The sequence below is a fragment of the Idiotropiscis lumnitzeri genome, chromosome 3, assembly GCF_059441095.1.
Source record: "Idiotropiscis lumnitzeri isolate Australia: NSW breed Sydney's pygmy pipehorse chromosome 3, RoL_Ilum_1.0, whole genome shotgun sequence".
In the NCBI taxonomy this organism is placed as follows: domain Eukaryota; kingdom Metazoa; phylum Chordata; class Actinopteri; order Syngnathiformes; family Syngnathidae; genus Idiotropiscis; species Idiotropiscis lumnitzeri.
In genome coordinates, this window is record NC_142393.1 from 4467649 (window position 1) to 4482962 (window position 15314).

Genomic DNA, 15314 nt, shown 5'->3' on the forward strand with positions numbered 1-15314 from the left:
GCTACTTAGGTGCTATGGTAAAGATCTACGTGTGAGAGCCTGTGAATCACACAGGCACTTGTGTGAACATTGTTGTAGGCTTTGCGTGTGTGCGTGTGTGTGTGTGTGTCCGATGCACTGCTTTTGATATCACCAGTAACCGATGGCAGTGTAAACAAATGTCTCACAATAACAAAGATGAGCATGTGAGAAAAGAATACACATATTTTGCCATTGCATGACACAAACGAGCCGCTCAACACACATAAAGTAGAAATCGAAATAGAACTGGGTACCATCTGAGGACAATTAGACGGATCACAAATACGCTGGCCGTAGCATTGATTACACTTGTGCAAGCTAATGGTGTCCAGTAAAGATCTGCGTCGAAATATTTCCATTTTCATCTTTTTTTATCGTGTAGAGCGCCACTGCCAACTACTGGACTGGCGGTGTAATTACACTTTATTGTAGTACGGCGAAAAAAATGCATGTTCCACAGGGTCACAGGGGGGCCCACCCCACTATTTGAGAAGCACTGGTATAGAGGAACTGACATTTGGATGCTGTTTTAATTCCATGTTCAAAAATCTCGGCGTGGTAAATTACGAGTTTCAAGTTGAGCTTGAGATTATGGAGCCACTGACAAAGTTTTTTTAGCCTTATTGGTTCTCTGATTGGTTAGCCACAATCCACATCCATTGAATGCGATTGCATTATTCACGTAGCAGCTCATCCATCACAGGTGTGCAGCGTTGCGTTATCTCGTTACCAGTAGACGCCAGCTCTCGATGGTGTAGTGCAGGGATGGTTAATAATCACGGCTGCCTGTGGAATCTAGGACTGCTGCTGATTAAATATTAACTGGGCCCAGAAAGGCCTGCTTTAAGCTGCGGCTGATTAGTATACAGTATGTGTTTGATAACTCCTGGAGGAGATCCAGAGTCTTACGGGGAGGATGAGAAACAAGAAAGAGACAAAAGATTGTCAAAGAGGCCCAATTCTGTCTGTGTGTTCAGAGTTCACACTCAAGTATAACTTCAGTTAGAATCGAATTTAGAATTTGTCTAGGATAAAAAAAAAATGAGTGGAAATTAGTGTCGATAAAAAAAACTGTTCTTTCAGAAAAAAAGTTTGGGATTTTTGAGGGAGTACATCTGCATTCAAAGGCAAAAAAGAGACTGCCTCGATGCCTGCGCTAAACTACTGAGCTACTTTTTTAAAAAATAAAAATGTGTCTTCAAACTGGTTTTAAAAACGGACAGAGAGGGCGCGTGCCTAACATTTAATGGGAGGTCATTCCATAGGGAAGGAATGACACAAAAGGCGCAATCCCCCCTGAGGCTGCGCTTAGTCCTTGGCAAACCTGAGGCAGTGGGCAGGTGCGTCGGGGTGGAGGAGCTCAGAGAGGTACGCTGGGGCGAGGTCATTTAAAGATTTGAAGACGAACAGAATTATCTTAAAGCGTACTCTAAAGTGCACTGGGTGCCAGTGAAGAGAGGCCAAGATTGGTCTTATGTGATCAGTCTTCCGAGCTCCAATTAAAAGACGAGCAGCAGCATTTTGGAGCAACTGGAGGCGCTTGAAGGAGGACAGGCTGACTCCAAAGTAAAGTGCATTACAGTAATATAGTCTAGATTTAACGAAGGCACGGATTACTTTTTCCAAGTGCTGCTGGGAACAAAAAGGGCTTCACTTCAGCCAGCTGCCTAAGATGAAAGACGCCTAATCGAACAACAGCACTGATTTGAAAACGGGCCAGCCGACGAGCTACAGCCAATCAATTCCACCTCACTAACATGATGCAGCAACGATGCAAACAACAAGGAAATGGCCCTCCTATAGTCTGAGCAGACTCGCGTTGAATCGCAATGTCCTCACATGTAAACGTGGACAGCGGAGGCTTGGAATTTGTCGTTGTAAGGAAATTATGATTAGTGATCTGTCAGAACGCACATCTGCGAGTGTGACAAGGTCACAGCCAGTGAGTTTGCATCCTCATTTGCGCGCCTCATGCAAGGAAGTCACTCTTGCTCAATGAGGCGACGAGCAGCTGTTGATCCTGCCCGCCCACAATCCAAAGCAGACACGCTTTGTTGATCAATAATTGCCCAAACGAGCGTGGATGTGTGTTAATTAAACAAAATGGAAGTCAGACGCTATCAATTGCAGCTAAATGCATTCGGTGATTACTGTAAAGGATAATCCGTCAATGGAGTATGTCGCATTTTCACAATTGCTCTTTTCTTTGTATTTCAGTGCCAGATTGTCAGGAGCAGGACATATTCCTTTGGCGAAAGGATACAGGCTTCGGTTTCCGTATTCTTGGGGGCAATGAGCCAGGGGAGCCTGTAAGTATCCGTTTATGGTACTTTTGAGTCCGGTCAATACTGGTCAGTGGGGAGCTCAAAGTCCAGTTTTTGGTGGTCTGCGGTACCCAGCAACTGGTTGATGTTTTTTTTTTTAAGAGTAAAATGTAATTGCACATCCACTACAGTAGGTGGCAGTGGTGCTCTCCTTTATTTATTTATTTTTAATTTTAGGCAAATTGATGTACTTTGAATCTTTTCTGATGGACTAAAAAAGACAAATGTTTTTTTTGTTGTTTGTTGATCTACATTTCTTTCTCTTTTTTGTTTTCTTTAATGTTATACAGTGTTATACAAGGATGTACTTTTTTTTTTTTTTTTTTTTATTTAAATTGGCACAGCTGAGAATTGGAGGGCGGGGGAGACGAAATGTTTTCTTCTTCCTAGGTGATGCGCAACAGAAAATAATTGAGACGCACTGCCCTAAGGGTACGTGAACACATTGCGGGGGGTACGTGGAAACATTTAATCATTTATTTCCCACCTCAAAAACCTGTGGCGCAGCCGGGCCAAATCACAACAAGCACGTGTCAGCTCAAGTGTCTCATTAAAGCTCGGATGATTGATGGAAGGGAAGAAAAACTACTCCAGTGGGTCTGAATTTTTATTAATTTCCGGTGTTTTACTCTTGACATTGCCTGTTAAAGGGGACTAATACAAAGGAGTTCCAGTTTTTTTTTTTTCATTTTTGTGGTAAATGATCTAAGAGTTAACAAAGGCAAGTTTATTCTTTATATTGATTCGTATTTTTTACATTATTTCCATGTTAAAAATGAGAAGAAATTGTGCTAGTGCACAACGCAAGCCCTACAACGGACAAAAAGTCTCACTGAACAAAAAATCTTCGATCATCAGGGATTACTACATAACTGATTTAACAGAGAACAACGCTTCTCTTGAATGTTGCAGATCTACATCGGCCACATAGTGAAGTATGGCGCAGCCGATGAGGATGGACGCCTGCGGTCGGGTGACGAGCTCATCTGCGTGGACGGCACGGCGGTGGTGGGCAAGTCTCATCAGTTGGTGGTGCAGCTGATGCAGCAGGCCGCCAAACAAGGCCACGTCAACCTCACCGTCAGACGCAAGACCCCTGGATACCCAGGTGGGCATTCACGGCTCGTGCAGCTCACCGAGCCCTGCCGCAAATTGCGAAAGGCTGCGAGTAATTGACGCCACGCTAAAAAGTTAGTTTGTTTTTCAAAAACGTCTTTACCTTTTGTTCTAGGACATCAGATTTTGTAGATATTTTCATTGCATATTTATTTGACCTACGAAATAGATTTCGTGCAGTTCATTTTACTATATTTGGTCCCAGTAAACAGAGTAAAATTTGATAATATATTCAGTGTAAAATTCTCGGAGTAAATTTTAAGATGGTGGATGACTGGTTAGCACTTCCGCCTCACAGTTCAGAGGCGCGGGCTTCAATCCCAGCTGTGTGGAGTTTGCATGTTCTCCCCGTGCATTCTAAAAACATGCATGGTTAGTTGATGGGAGACTCTAAATTCTCCCTTGGTTGTGATTGTGAGTGTGAATGGTTGTTCGTTTATGTGTGCCCTGCGATTGGCCGGCAACCAGTCCAGGGTGTACCCCGCCTACTGCCCGATGACAGCTGGGATAGGCACCAGAACGTCTGGATGGATGGATGATATTTGACATTATTGTCTTTTTGTTGCTGTTATAATCTTGTTAATATTACTATCATTATGAAAATCTGATGCGTTAGACAAAAAAAAAGGGCAAAAAAAGGAGTTTACTTGCATCTCTAGCATGTGCACGATCATGAACCATGTTACATAACTGTTTTCACTACTTTAATTATTCAAAATAAAGAAACAGATGTGACATCACACATGGGCAAACAAATATGCCCACTGGCACTTTATTGTCAGTCCTCTAACTTAGCTTTTAGCACACAATAAATGTTTTTAACTCATTCACTACCAGCTGAGTAAAAAAAAAAGGATCTTTGACGTCTTCAGCCGTCAATGGCAGTAAATGATTTAAATATGTTTGTACGTATGTGTTGCAATGTCACTCTTCTCATGTTCCTAACGCTCACCCGCTTATCTCACCCCCAGTGTCAAAAGGTGAAGGTGACGTTCCGCCATCGCCGGCATCCTCCCACCACAGCAGCACCCAAGCGCCGAGCCTGACGGAAGGCAAGCGGACGCCGCAAGGAAGCCAGAACTCCCTCAACACGGTCAGCTCGGGCAGCGGCTCGACCAGCGGCATCGGCAGTGGCGGCGGAGGCGGCAGCGGGAGCGCCGTGGTTCCCGCCTCGCTGCAGCCGTACGACGTTGAGATCCAACGTGGAGAAAACGAGGGCTTCGGTTTTGTCATCGTGTCGTCCGTTTCCCGGCCCGATGCCGGCACGACATTTGGTGAGTTGAATGGACGCTCGTTATGATGCCAATAACTTGGAAAGGTGTCATGATTTCACTTGACTTTAATCTGCCTTAACGGTTTGGCCATCTTTCTAAAAATCAGAACTTTTCATCATTATGCACCAGTTACTTCAAAGCTGCAATATTTGGGTCTCTGAGCAATTATTATTATTTTTTTTTTTTTCCCGGAGGCTTGGCTGCTTAATTCGGCAAAGAGGCAGCGAGCGCATTTGCACCACTGAGTCGTACTCGCCACCAGGTTGCTTTCCCTCGTGAATAGCATGAGGTGGCGTTTTGACCGGGGCGCGCTTAATACCAAGGTCACAAACCTGCTCTCATGAGCTTAGGGATTTAGAAATCACTTCATGCGCATCGCTCATTCCGACGAGATCAGGCCGGCTGCGGCTTTATCGCAAACATCATCACCATCATCATCATCATCGCTGAGTCCGACCCCGCAGCTGCGTTCGCTTACGGCTGTAAACGGCAAAATTGCAACCATCCAAAGTTGCTCAGCCAGTGATGAGCTATTGTAGATGTTCTCCTCGAACAAATTTGATTTGATTTACCCCCGCGAGTCACGGATCCGTGTCGCCAATGTCATGCCAAGGTCTCTTGTGTAGTTAGCCATAAAGATGATGTAGTGTGATGTGTCGCCTGCAAAACACTTGAACGGCTGTTGGCCGCTTTGACTGATTCCAGGGCGATGATGATGTTACTTAGCAAAAGGAAACGCTAACCGTGAGCGCGCTCGTCCACCGCGAAAGCGTGAACCACATTATCATGAATTGAGTGTCTTTGGGGGCGGAGCCAATGTGAAATCATGAAAACGGCGAATATGACGTCATCGAACCACATCAATCTTTGTGGCTGCAAAGTGTGCTCCTTTTTTTTTTTTTTTTCTTTTCTTCTGATTTATTTTTTTCACCTTTGCGACCAAAACTTTGTCGTCGCCATCTTCAGAGTCAGACGACGACCCCGTTGTGGAAGTGCTGTCACGCACGCACGCACGCACTGGGTCAAATGGCCAGTGGGCTGACTTAGCTCACCAAAATATTGAGTTTTCTGCTTTAGTTTGTCAAATTCATTTTATTATTTGTACTTGTATTCCTAAAAAAAAAAAAAAAAAAGGTAACTTTTTTGGTGTCCCACATACTTTAATCCTGCCAAGGCCTTTCAGGTTTTCTGTTTTGCTGGTTTCTTACTTGCAGCTAAGTAAGAAACGTGAGATGACACATTCCCACGAGAATTGTGGGGCCAAAGTTGAGTATTTTTACAAACGTAAACAAATATATTTTATGACAAGTTCTTCAGGCCAGGGAATAACAATGAAGCGTTCGGTGATTCAATCAGTCGTATATCTCGCAACCGCCCTCACTCCTCTCTCGTCTCGTGACCTGAGCTTGATGCTAGGGTATTAAATCCCGCGTACCCGTCACGTCCCATAAGGCCTCGCCTCTCGTTATCTGGAAAGAGTGCCGGGCTACGAGTGTATTTTTCAAGAAAGACAGAGTCGAAGGGTGTAATAAATAGAGATGTCATGAGAACGAATTTTAGCTGGGCGGCGAGAAAGAATTCAAGGTGTGAGGCACGGTGAGACGGTCGGGTTGGCGGAAGATCGCCGTCACTCCGCACAACATAATTGCCCTTCCTTCTTGCGCTCGCTCTGACTTTAAGACTTTGGCGGCATGTGTCACCTGTGAGACCTCCACTTTCGAAAGCGCTTCTGTTTCTGTGGAGCCCAAAGACGAATTATTTTGCCCTTGGTGAGCAGCAGTAAATCTCGTGGCGTCGTTGATCCCGACGAGAGTATCAGTGTGGAGCCAAGCCTCCGATGTTTTGGATCATTTGCTTGACAGTGCGTCTGATGTGCACATCTGACAAAATGCTTTCCTGTCACTCACAAATGTTGCTTGTGTGTTAATTTGCATGTGAAACCATTTCAAGATGTTGAACTGACTCAGGGCAAATCGGGGGGAAGATGATTAATCGTTTTCCTGTCTTCTTTTGTCCTTTCTTTTTCCTAAATCAAAATAACCAATCAACCACTTGACGCACAAACGCGCACGTTGTCAACGCAAAAGCTGGAAATGCTTGTGTGGCCATGCCCCACAAAATAGGGCGCATCATCGAAGGCAGCCCGGCAGACCGCTGCGGTAAGCTGAAAGTCGGCGACCGGATATTGGCCGTCAATAGCTGCTCCATCACCAACAAGTCCCACTCGGACATCGTCAACCTGATCAAGGAAGCCGGGAACACCGTCTCGCTCAGGATCATCCCCGGTGATGGTAAGACTTTGGCTCGGAGTTTCACGCGGTTGTGCCGTGATGCAGCAGCGCGTGACTTATTCATGGTCGGTGGGGTAGAAAGGCCGGTCCTGCTTCTCTAAACTGGCGAGAGCCCTTTTCATCCCGGCGTGAACCCTGATATGGGACTGAGTTGCTAAAAGGTTTGCACATGGGCACAAACAGACCCAAAATGATTGCGACATTTTCGATTCAGCGATGCAATTTTGTAGCTTTGGAAAATCGCCAACCACTCGGAGGCTCACACCACAATTTTTACCGTGTTACCGCAAACGCCACATCAACCACACGAGCACGCTGAACTGCCCCCCGTTTTCGTTTTGAATTTTCAGGACTGTCAATCATCTCTCCTCTGTCCACAAGGGGGCAGTATGTGTGCCGCTATTGAACGGGTCAAGCTATCTCCCGTTTTTCTTCAAAAATTCCGAATTGAAAAACGTTTCCATTCTTTTGTTATTTATTTATTGAACACGCGGCACAAAATCCGACCCTAATTTGATTGATTTGATTGGTGCTGACCTTCAACAAAGCAGTATTGCGGGTGTGCTGTCCTAACTAACACAATGTTGCTCAGGATGGGCACAAACTTGCACATCCGATTGGCACGCACTCAAGACCAGTTCAATCAAACATGCGGTGGTTTTTGCTGGCTTGACCAAAATTATTGGCGTGATTTATTTCCTGTAATTTAGTAATAAAGGCGTATACTAACAATCCCAATTCCATTACTTAAAACTTTTATTTTTGCAAATCTTCCATCAGCGCTATCTAAACCCTCTTTTAAAAACGTCGGTCCATCATGTTTACACCTGTTGCCAGCCGTGCCTGCAGCCTGTTGGAGTGAGTGAACACACATTTTAATGGCCAGTAATTGGGAGCTTAGTAAATCAGGCCCCATGAGTTCCCCCAGCAGCATCTGTTCAACTTCTCTTTTTAACTTTTTTATGGGTGCTGCCAGCGTATTTTGCAAGGATTAAAACCGCCATTAAATACTAAATAATCTCTTCGGTTTTAAATGAGGAAATAATGTCAGCAATTATCGCACGAGCACCCGACGTCGCCATCGGTCACTTTTAACAAAGCTCTCCTCTAAAGACATCCACGGAAAATATTTTAGGTTCTGTTCCATATTTATTCTTGACATGTTGTTTTTGCGATCCTCCCCAGAGTCTTCCAATGCTTCTCTGCTGACCAATGCTGAGAAAATCGCAACGATCACCACCACACACACTCCTCAACAATCCAAAGAGTCTCGGTCGGTGGACATGTAATCTTGATATAAGAAGCTATTTTTTTTTTCTTTTCAATGCTGAACGTTGTGTTCTCATGTTTTTTTTTTTTTTTTGAAGGAATAATTCCAAGTCGAAAGGAGCTCCTCCTCCGCCACCGACACAAACATTACAGGTGAGTATACAGATAAATATTTTGACAGCAAAACAATGCACAGGGTTCGATTCCCACTCGGGCCTTCCTGTGTGCAGTTTACATGTGTGGCTTTTCTCCGGGTATTCCGGTTTCCTCTCCAAATTCAAAAGACACGCATGGCAGGTTGTAGAAAACTCTAAATTGTCCCTAGGTGTGATCGTAAGCGTAAATGGTTGTCTTTGAGTGCCCTGCGATTGGCTGCCTATTTGCCCGTAGACAGCTGGGATTGGCTCCAGCACACCTCGTGAGCAGAAGCGGCTTAGATAACGGCTGGACAGATGATTTCATGTCTTTGGATTTCTCGCCAAGTTTAAAGTAAAAGTCAATGAAATTCGACCACGGGTGAGCAAACGTAACAAAGATGGAGCATACGTTCCTTTACCCGGAAGATGTCCCGGAAGTACATAAATGCTTATTAAAAAAAAAAAAAAACTTTCCATATAAGTTCCACCTCCAAGTTTTGTTCACCCTATTCTGTCGTGTTGTATTTATTTGCGTACGTCTTGTTTACCTGCAGCCAACTTAGGTTCTCATCTGCATTACGACTGCTGGGGCTTTTTTATTTTTATTTTTCATAGTTTAAAAATCTTGCCAGTCATTTCTGGCAATCAGAGCCTTTCACGTTTGCTTGTGTCGCTCCCCCACGCGGTCTCACAACCATCCCATTTTTTTGTCAATAGAGCCCTGAAATGGGGCTACCTTGGCTGCGGCGAACGTCGCAGAATTTAACCAAACGATCTGCACCCCGCTCGTATGATCGCGGTCATGATTGTGTTCATCATTCATGCATTCACCGGCACAGCAATCAAGTTCAGCGGAATGACGGTCGATTGTTCGGCTTTTTTTTTTTTTTTTGTCACTCGCAGGACAATGAGTTCTACTCAGTGGACCTTGAGCGCGACAGCAAAGGTTTTGGTTTTAGCCTGAGAGGAGGGCGAGAATACAACATGGACCTTTATGTGTTGAGACTTGCAGAAGACGGCGCTGCCGTCAGGAATGGCAAGATGCGGGTAGGAAACGTCTTCAAAGTGAACTCGTCATTACGTTTTCACATTTGCATGTCATGGCTCACAAATAAGAGGCTTGCTCTTTTCCAGGTGGGAGACGAAATCTTGGAGATTAATGGCGAGAGCACAAAGAACATGAAGCATTCACGTGCCATTGAATTGATCAAGAACGGAGGGCGGTGGGCCCGGCTCGTCCTGAAACGTGGGGATGGATCGGTACCCGAGTACGGTAGGTTGACGTCTTCTCACGTTTCCGATTTTTGTGCTGCAACATCGAGAGCATAGTGGTCAGCACAAATTGAAAGCTGTTCCTTTTTCAACTGCTCTCTCTATTGCTTATCTTGATTTTTAATCTTTCATATTTTTGAAACAATTCCCACGACTGGTTTCTTTTTCTGAGGCTTTTTGTAAGCTTTATTTATATAACGCATTTCATACATAAGGTAAGTCAATGTGCTTCACATTGTTACAAAACATCATTTAAAGGCAGAATCCAAACTTTAACGGTAAACAAAAAAAAAACAGGAGAATTGAAGACATTTTAAAAGCAACGAACATAAATAAAACGTAGTGCCACAAAATGACTCAAAATGACGCAAAGTGCATGAGCTTGATTTTAGAAAACTAGAATTTAAAATTCTCTAAAAGATCTTGATTGTAGGTGTGTAGGAAAAACACACACCTTGACTTAAAAGCTGGTGCCAACTTGAGGTCAGCTTATTCCATTTGAGTGCAGCATAACAACTAAACGCTGACGCGCCATGTTTGGTTCGAACTCTGGGCTCCGCTAATTGACCGGAGTCTGCTGGCCTGCCGGTTTTGTAATCATCAGCATTTCTTTAATGTATTCAGGACATAAGCCATTCAGTGATGTCTGGAGCAGTAGCAGAATTTATAATAAAATAAAATCTATTCTGCAGCTGACTGGCAGCCAGATAGGTTCTGATGTTCTGATCTATTTGTTCTGATAAGAACCCGAGCTGCGGTTGTTTGATGCTCTTCTGAGATCGTCCAAGTCACAAGAGCATTACACCATTCGTGTTACTGTAAATGCTTTCGATTTGGATCCGCTGCTGTTCAAATCATTGTTTAATCGGAAGAAGCAAAAAAAGCAACTTCTCTTCATGGATTGCGTCCATCTTTTTTTTTTTCTGTCATATTTCTCAGGTTTAATTTTTAGTGTATTGTATTTCTCCCCTTCTTTGATGCGGTATAAATTTTTCTCGTGTCTTTTGCGGTATACTTGGGATGAAATGTAAAACTGCCTCTTGTCTCTTTTATTTGTTTTCTCCTCTCCTCTTTTCTTCTTCTTCCTCCCTCTCTCTCTCTCTCTCTCTTTCTTTCTTGTCGCTGGGCTCTTCCTCCTCTCTCCAGCGATGATGGCTCCTCATCTCGCTGTTGGTACAATGAGGAATGACAAGATGGGAGAGCCCTGTTTCTACCTAATGGGCCAAAATCAGACCACGGTTTGTAGCCAGAAGTCTGTCACGATTCACCCCCTCCCCCCACCCCCCACTTGCCCTCTCATCATCTTTCTCTTTTGATTCCTTCCCACCCCTTCATCCGCTCATCATGACCTGCATCCTTCTTTGTGTGTACGTGACAAAGTGAACAAGCTTTCTGTCTTGTCATGCCTGTTACAAACGTTCCGCATCTATTTGTAAACACATGTGGAAAGGAGCAGGACGAACATAACGTCACCGCTCATCAGACGCTGCTGCCATAGCAACCTGGCTAATCCTTCTAAATCGCCCTTGGTTGATTTTTTTTATTTTTTTCTTCTTTTACTTTGCTGGTCCCAGCGATACACATGACCTTTTTGTTTTGAATGCTTTCTCAGGTGCCTGCGGTGTCATTGGTAACCCCGCCCCACACTTGCCGATGTTCACCTGCTCTCGTTGCTGAAATCACCTCGTGTTTCACCCGCAGCCCTGGAGGCAGAATGCACTGAAGCCACACGTGTCACTTCAGTGCAAGCTCCATGTTTTTTTGTCCAGACGATTGTTGTGCATCGCTCTGAACCATGACTGCAAACATATGCTACATACAAACGAGCACACGTATGCATGAGTTGCTTTCAAAACCCCGCCCACTGGTTCTGTCATGTCACCACAGCTTACACTCTGTGCACATAGGAGGTCTATCACTTTTTTTAGTTTTTCTAACCAGCTATTTTATATTTTTTTTGGTCCTCTCCTTCAGACGGCAGCAATGACGGGTACCCTCCCACACTCGGGGCACAAAACACTTCGGAAGTGAGAACGCTGCCACCCAACAGCCGATATCACACCTCATTGGATTCCAGTTATCCACCAGACCTTCACACACCATCACGCCGGGAGGAGGCTGGGCGTGGGCGAGACAGGAACAGGAACAGGGACAGGGCCGGGTCAGATCAGATGGACTACAAAGCCCGACAGTTTAACCCTCACCTTCACCACACCTGGAATAACAATCACAGTCACAGTACCCCCAGACAGCCGTCTCCAGACAACAGCAACGGTAGCAGTGGCGATAAGAAAACCCGAGGGCGCAAAGTCAAAAAGTCCGAGTCGGAAAGCGGCATCTCCAAGCTCCTAAAGACTCTGAGGAAAGACAACTCGGGGAAGAAGGCTGCAGCGGCGCAGAAACTCAGGGGCCGAGGACTCTCCAACAGCAGCTCAACTTTGGACGGGAGGTTTCGCCTGCAGCGCCGCGGCTCCCTCGATCGCTCGCCGACGCGCAAGCGCGCCTCCTCCCCCGATCGCCGGCGGGCCAAGTCGATGGATCGCCGGGCGGAGCGAGCGCAACGGGATCGTACGCCCGAGAGGGAGTACGACGACGGGGGCTTCCTCGCCTTCACCCCGGAGCGCAAGTTCCACCAGCGACGGCTCCTCAAGGACTCGCCGATCAGCGGGCGAGTCGGGGGGGCCGCCACCCCTGAGCGCCCCTACGACAACAGCGCCGATTCCTCGTCCCTTTCCAGGGGCAGCACTTACGATCGCGCCAGAAAGAACGGCAACCTGATGCGAGACGCTTCCTCGGAGCAATACCGATCGAACGGAACGCCGGAGAGACGGTATCGAGCGGAGCGGGATTCTTCCCCTGACAGCAACTACAGCCGAGACGAGCAGAACTATGCAGCAGCACCCAGACTCAAAGACTACTATAGCATGATGAAGAACAATGCTGCACACAACAATGCTGCATCCAAGAACACAGGCCACAACAATAACACAGTTTGCCAAAGCCCAAAGCAGCTCCCTGAGCCCAAGAGAAAGCTGTACAAAGAAAGCCCCAAAGACCTCAGCATCTAGAGCGGACCCTCCCCCCTCCACACTTTGTGTACCATACACTGGAATTGGACTCATGAAGACCCAAATAGTTCAACTGCTTTATTGGTTGACTTAACGTCGTCGTGATCCCGTCCAGAGATTCCTAAAACAGCAGGAGTACAATCCCATCCGCTTACACTGGTTGTTTTGTCATCGTTGCGTTGCTCAGAACAGGTTGTTGTACTATAATAGAAGTATTGTATGTGCCTGCATATGAAATTGGTGATTTTGCGGTTTTTTTTTTTTTGTCTGCATTGCTGACTCTAAATGTTTTGTTCCCTCCCACATCCGGTATGAGCCATGCTTCCAGTTGTGCTTTTAGCAACTTTTTACTTTCATGAACAAATGATAGCACAAATCACCAATGGCTTACACGAACTGTGAAAAAACAAACAAAAACAAAAAAAGCATTGGGTAATGTTCAAAATTGAAGAACTGGAGCTAAAGTAGGAGTGTTTGATTTTATAAATAATTTATTTGTTTCACGCGTCTGGTCGCTGTTTTTATTTAACGTGGCACATATCCCGAGTGAACTTGCTGAGAATCCTAAAGATGTATTTTGCAAAAGCATGATTATTAAGTTGTGTGTTCCCAAACTAAGAAATCAGGCAAGGAGGGGAAAATGGTGACACACCCTCAACTGGTGCTTTGCAATTCGTGCACCCCCCCTCCCCCGCTCCCCCCACCACCCACTCTCCGCCACAACTATAAATAAGAGCATTTCCGTTGCAAAACAAATCTACACCGTAGAGTTAATACTGGCTGTGCATAATCGGCAACGAGAGCGCCACTGCCAACTACTGGAGTGGAGGTGCAATTACACTTTATTGTAGTACGGCAGAGAAAAAAAAATGTTACCCATCGCACCGCGCCCCCCCTCCCCCACTATTTAAGAAGCACTGCCCTAAACAATGAACGTTCTAATGTTTAAAGCTTCCACAAATGAAGCTCCGCCACGAGCAAAAATTAGAGAATGGATTAAAAAGTTGTAAGTGTGCGACATGCATGCATGAATTAAAGTTCATCTTTACGACATTTTTCTAATGATTGAATTGGTATCAACCAATATTCATCACAGTACGTGTTGGTCCTGCCCCTGACCACTACCTCCGAACTCCTCACGCAATCAGCTTGCCTGCAATTGGTGACGTACGCAGAAGCTGCAACAGCGTCTTTGGGAAAAAAATAAATAAAAATGGAAACTATCTATACTCCTAAATTCTTGTTTCAACAACATGACTTGGCCAGCATGAGCTGCAATAAAGTCCCAAAAAATAAATTCCCCATCTGCCCACAAACGTGGCAGACGACTAAAAACATGACTTCAATTGCAACTACATTGGTTGCGATCCGACACGGTTCTTGTGATAAGACGCCAATCTGCCGTGCTGAGCCACACACGGTCACGCCACTGGAGTCTGAATGCTGTTTCGTAACGAATTTTAGGTTTTTTTTTTCCCAACAAAATGCATAGGCTACTGAAAAGCACGCTGGTATTGCCACACGAGCTGACCTTTGACACGAGGAGAAGACTGAAGGCAAATTCACAAACACATTGCGGAGAAGGTTGAGCTCTTGGTCGGTCCACTCGGCTTGTTTGGCCGGATGGACTTCTCACATTATTTTGGAAAACGTCCGACATTCGAGCCGTTGTCTTTTGTAGCAACGACCTTGCAGAAGATTAGAACGTTAAGTGCGTGCGTGGTTGACTGACCGACTTCCGTCGTCTCGTTGGTCGCGTTAGCGTGGCTCGATTTTTTTAGGTGGAATTATTTATCAACTCAAACATAATATTCTCCAATACATGACCACTGTCACTCACCATGACACCACAGAAAGAAAAAAAAATTGATGCTAACCTGCTGGCCATCTCCTGTAAAGATTTTTCCGATGTAATTATAAGGAACCTGTGGAGGAATTTTTAAATGTTGCCTTTTTCCGTGTACAAAAGAGAAATTTATGATAAGCCTCAGCAATGAGGAACGTGATCATGTGTTTTTATCTCTGAATGGACCTGATGATTTATGGGAACTATGTTGATTTCTTCTGGATCAGGTATGTAAAGACCTTTTGGAATGAAAGACTAATCGGTCAAGCTGTTTTGTTTCTGTTTGAATCTCTCGATGGTTAGCCTGCCTTTGTATTATAAAGCACTTGTATGCAGTCTGTGTTCTTCAAGCATTCTTTCTTGCAACGTGCTCCAGACTGTGTATGTGTTGATAAGAGCAGTAAATGTATATGGGCCATTTTTTTTTTTTTTTATAAAACTATGCATATATAAATACTACATTGTTCATAGCTTTATTTGATCCATGAAGCTATACATAACATTTAGTCTTAAGTACAAGTAGATGTTGACTTATCCAGCTTCTTTCCTTGAGATGGATTACACTGTATATGTAGCTATCAAAAGAAGTCTGTGAATGCTATTTTTATTATCAAAATAAAGTTTTCCATACAAATTCAGAGCAAAATCTTTTTTTTATTCTGCTATTTTCACACTAATCTCTCTATGGCGACACAA

At 44.8% G+C, this 15314-nt stretch overlaps 1 protein-coding gene across 15 annotated transcripts in view; it reads left to right on the top strand.

Annotated features, from left to right (window-relative positions):
- LOC148339495 (membrane-associated guanylate kinase, WW and PDZ domain-containing protein 1-like) overlaps window positions 1–15252 on the top strand; it is a 76152-nt gene extending 60900 nt beyond the window's left edge. For 13 of the 15 annotated variants that reach the window (XM_088290653.1, XM_088290656.1, XM_088290655.1 and 10 more), the window contains 9 exons: window positions 2239–2330; window positions 3258–3453; window positions 4433–4735; window positions 6823–7026; window positions 8212–8299; window positions 8394–8448; window positions 9336–9479; window positions 9567–9705; window positions 11679–15252. In XM_088290653.1, coding sequence (XP_088146779.1) covers window positions 2239–2330; window positions 3258–3453; window positions 4433–4735; window positions 6823–7026; window positions 8212–8299; window positions 8394–8448; window positions 9336–9479; window positions 9567–9705; window positions 11679–12772 — 2315 coding nt within the window. In that variant the 3' untranslated portion in view covers window positions 12773–15252. Of the gene's footprint in view, window positions 1–2238; window positions 2331–3257; window positions 3454–4432; window positions 4736–6822; window positions 7027–8211; window positions 8300–8393; window positions 8449–9335; window positions 9480–9566; window positions 9706–10850; window positions 10943–11678 lie in introns of all 15 variants that reach the window. The other 2 variants (XM_088290668.1, XM_088290657.1) reach the window with 2 other exon arrangements.
- The last annotated feature ends 62 nt before the right edge of the window (window positions 15253–15314 follow it).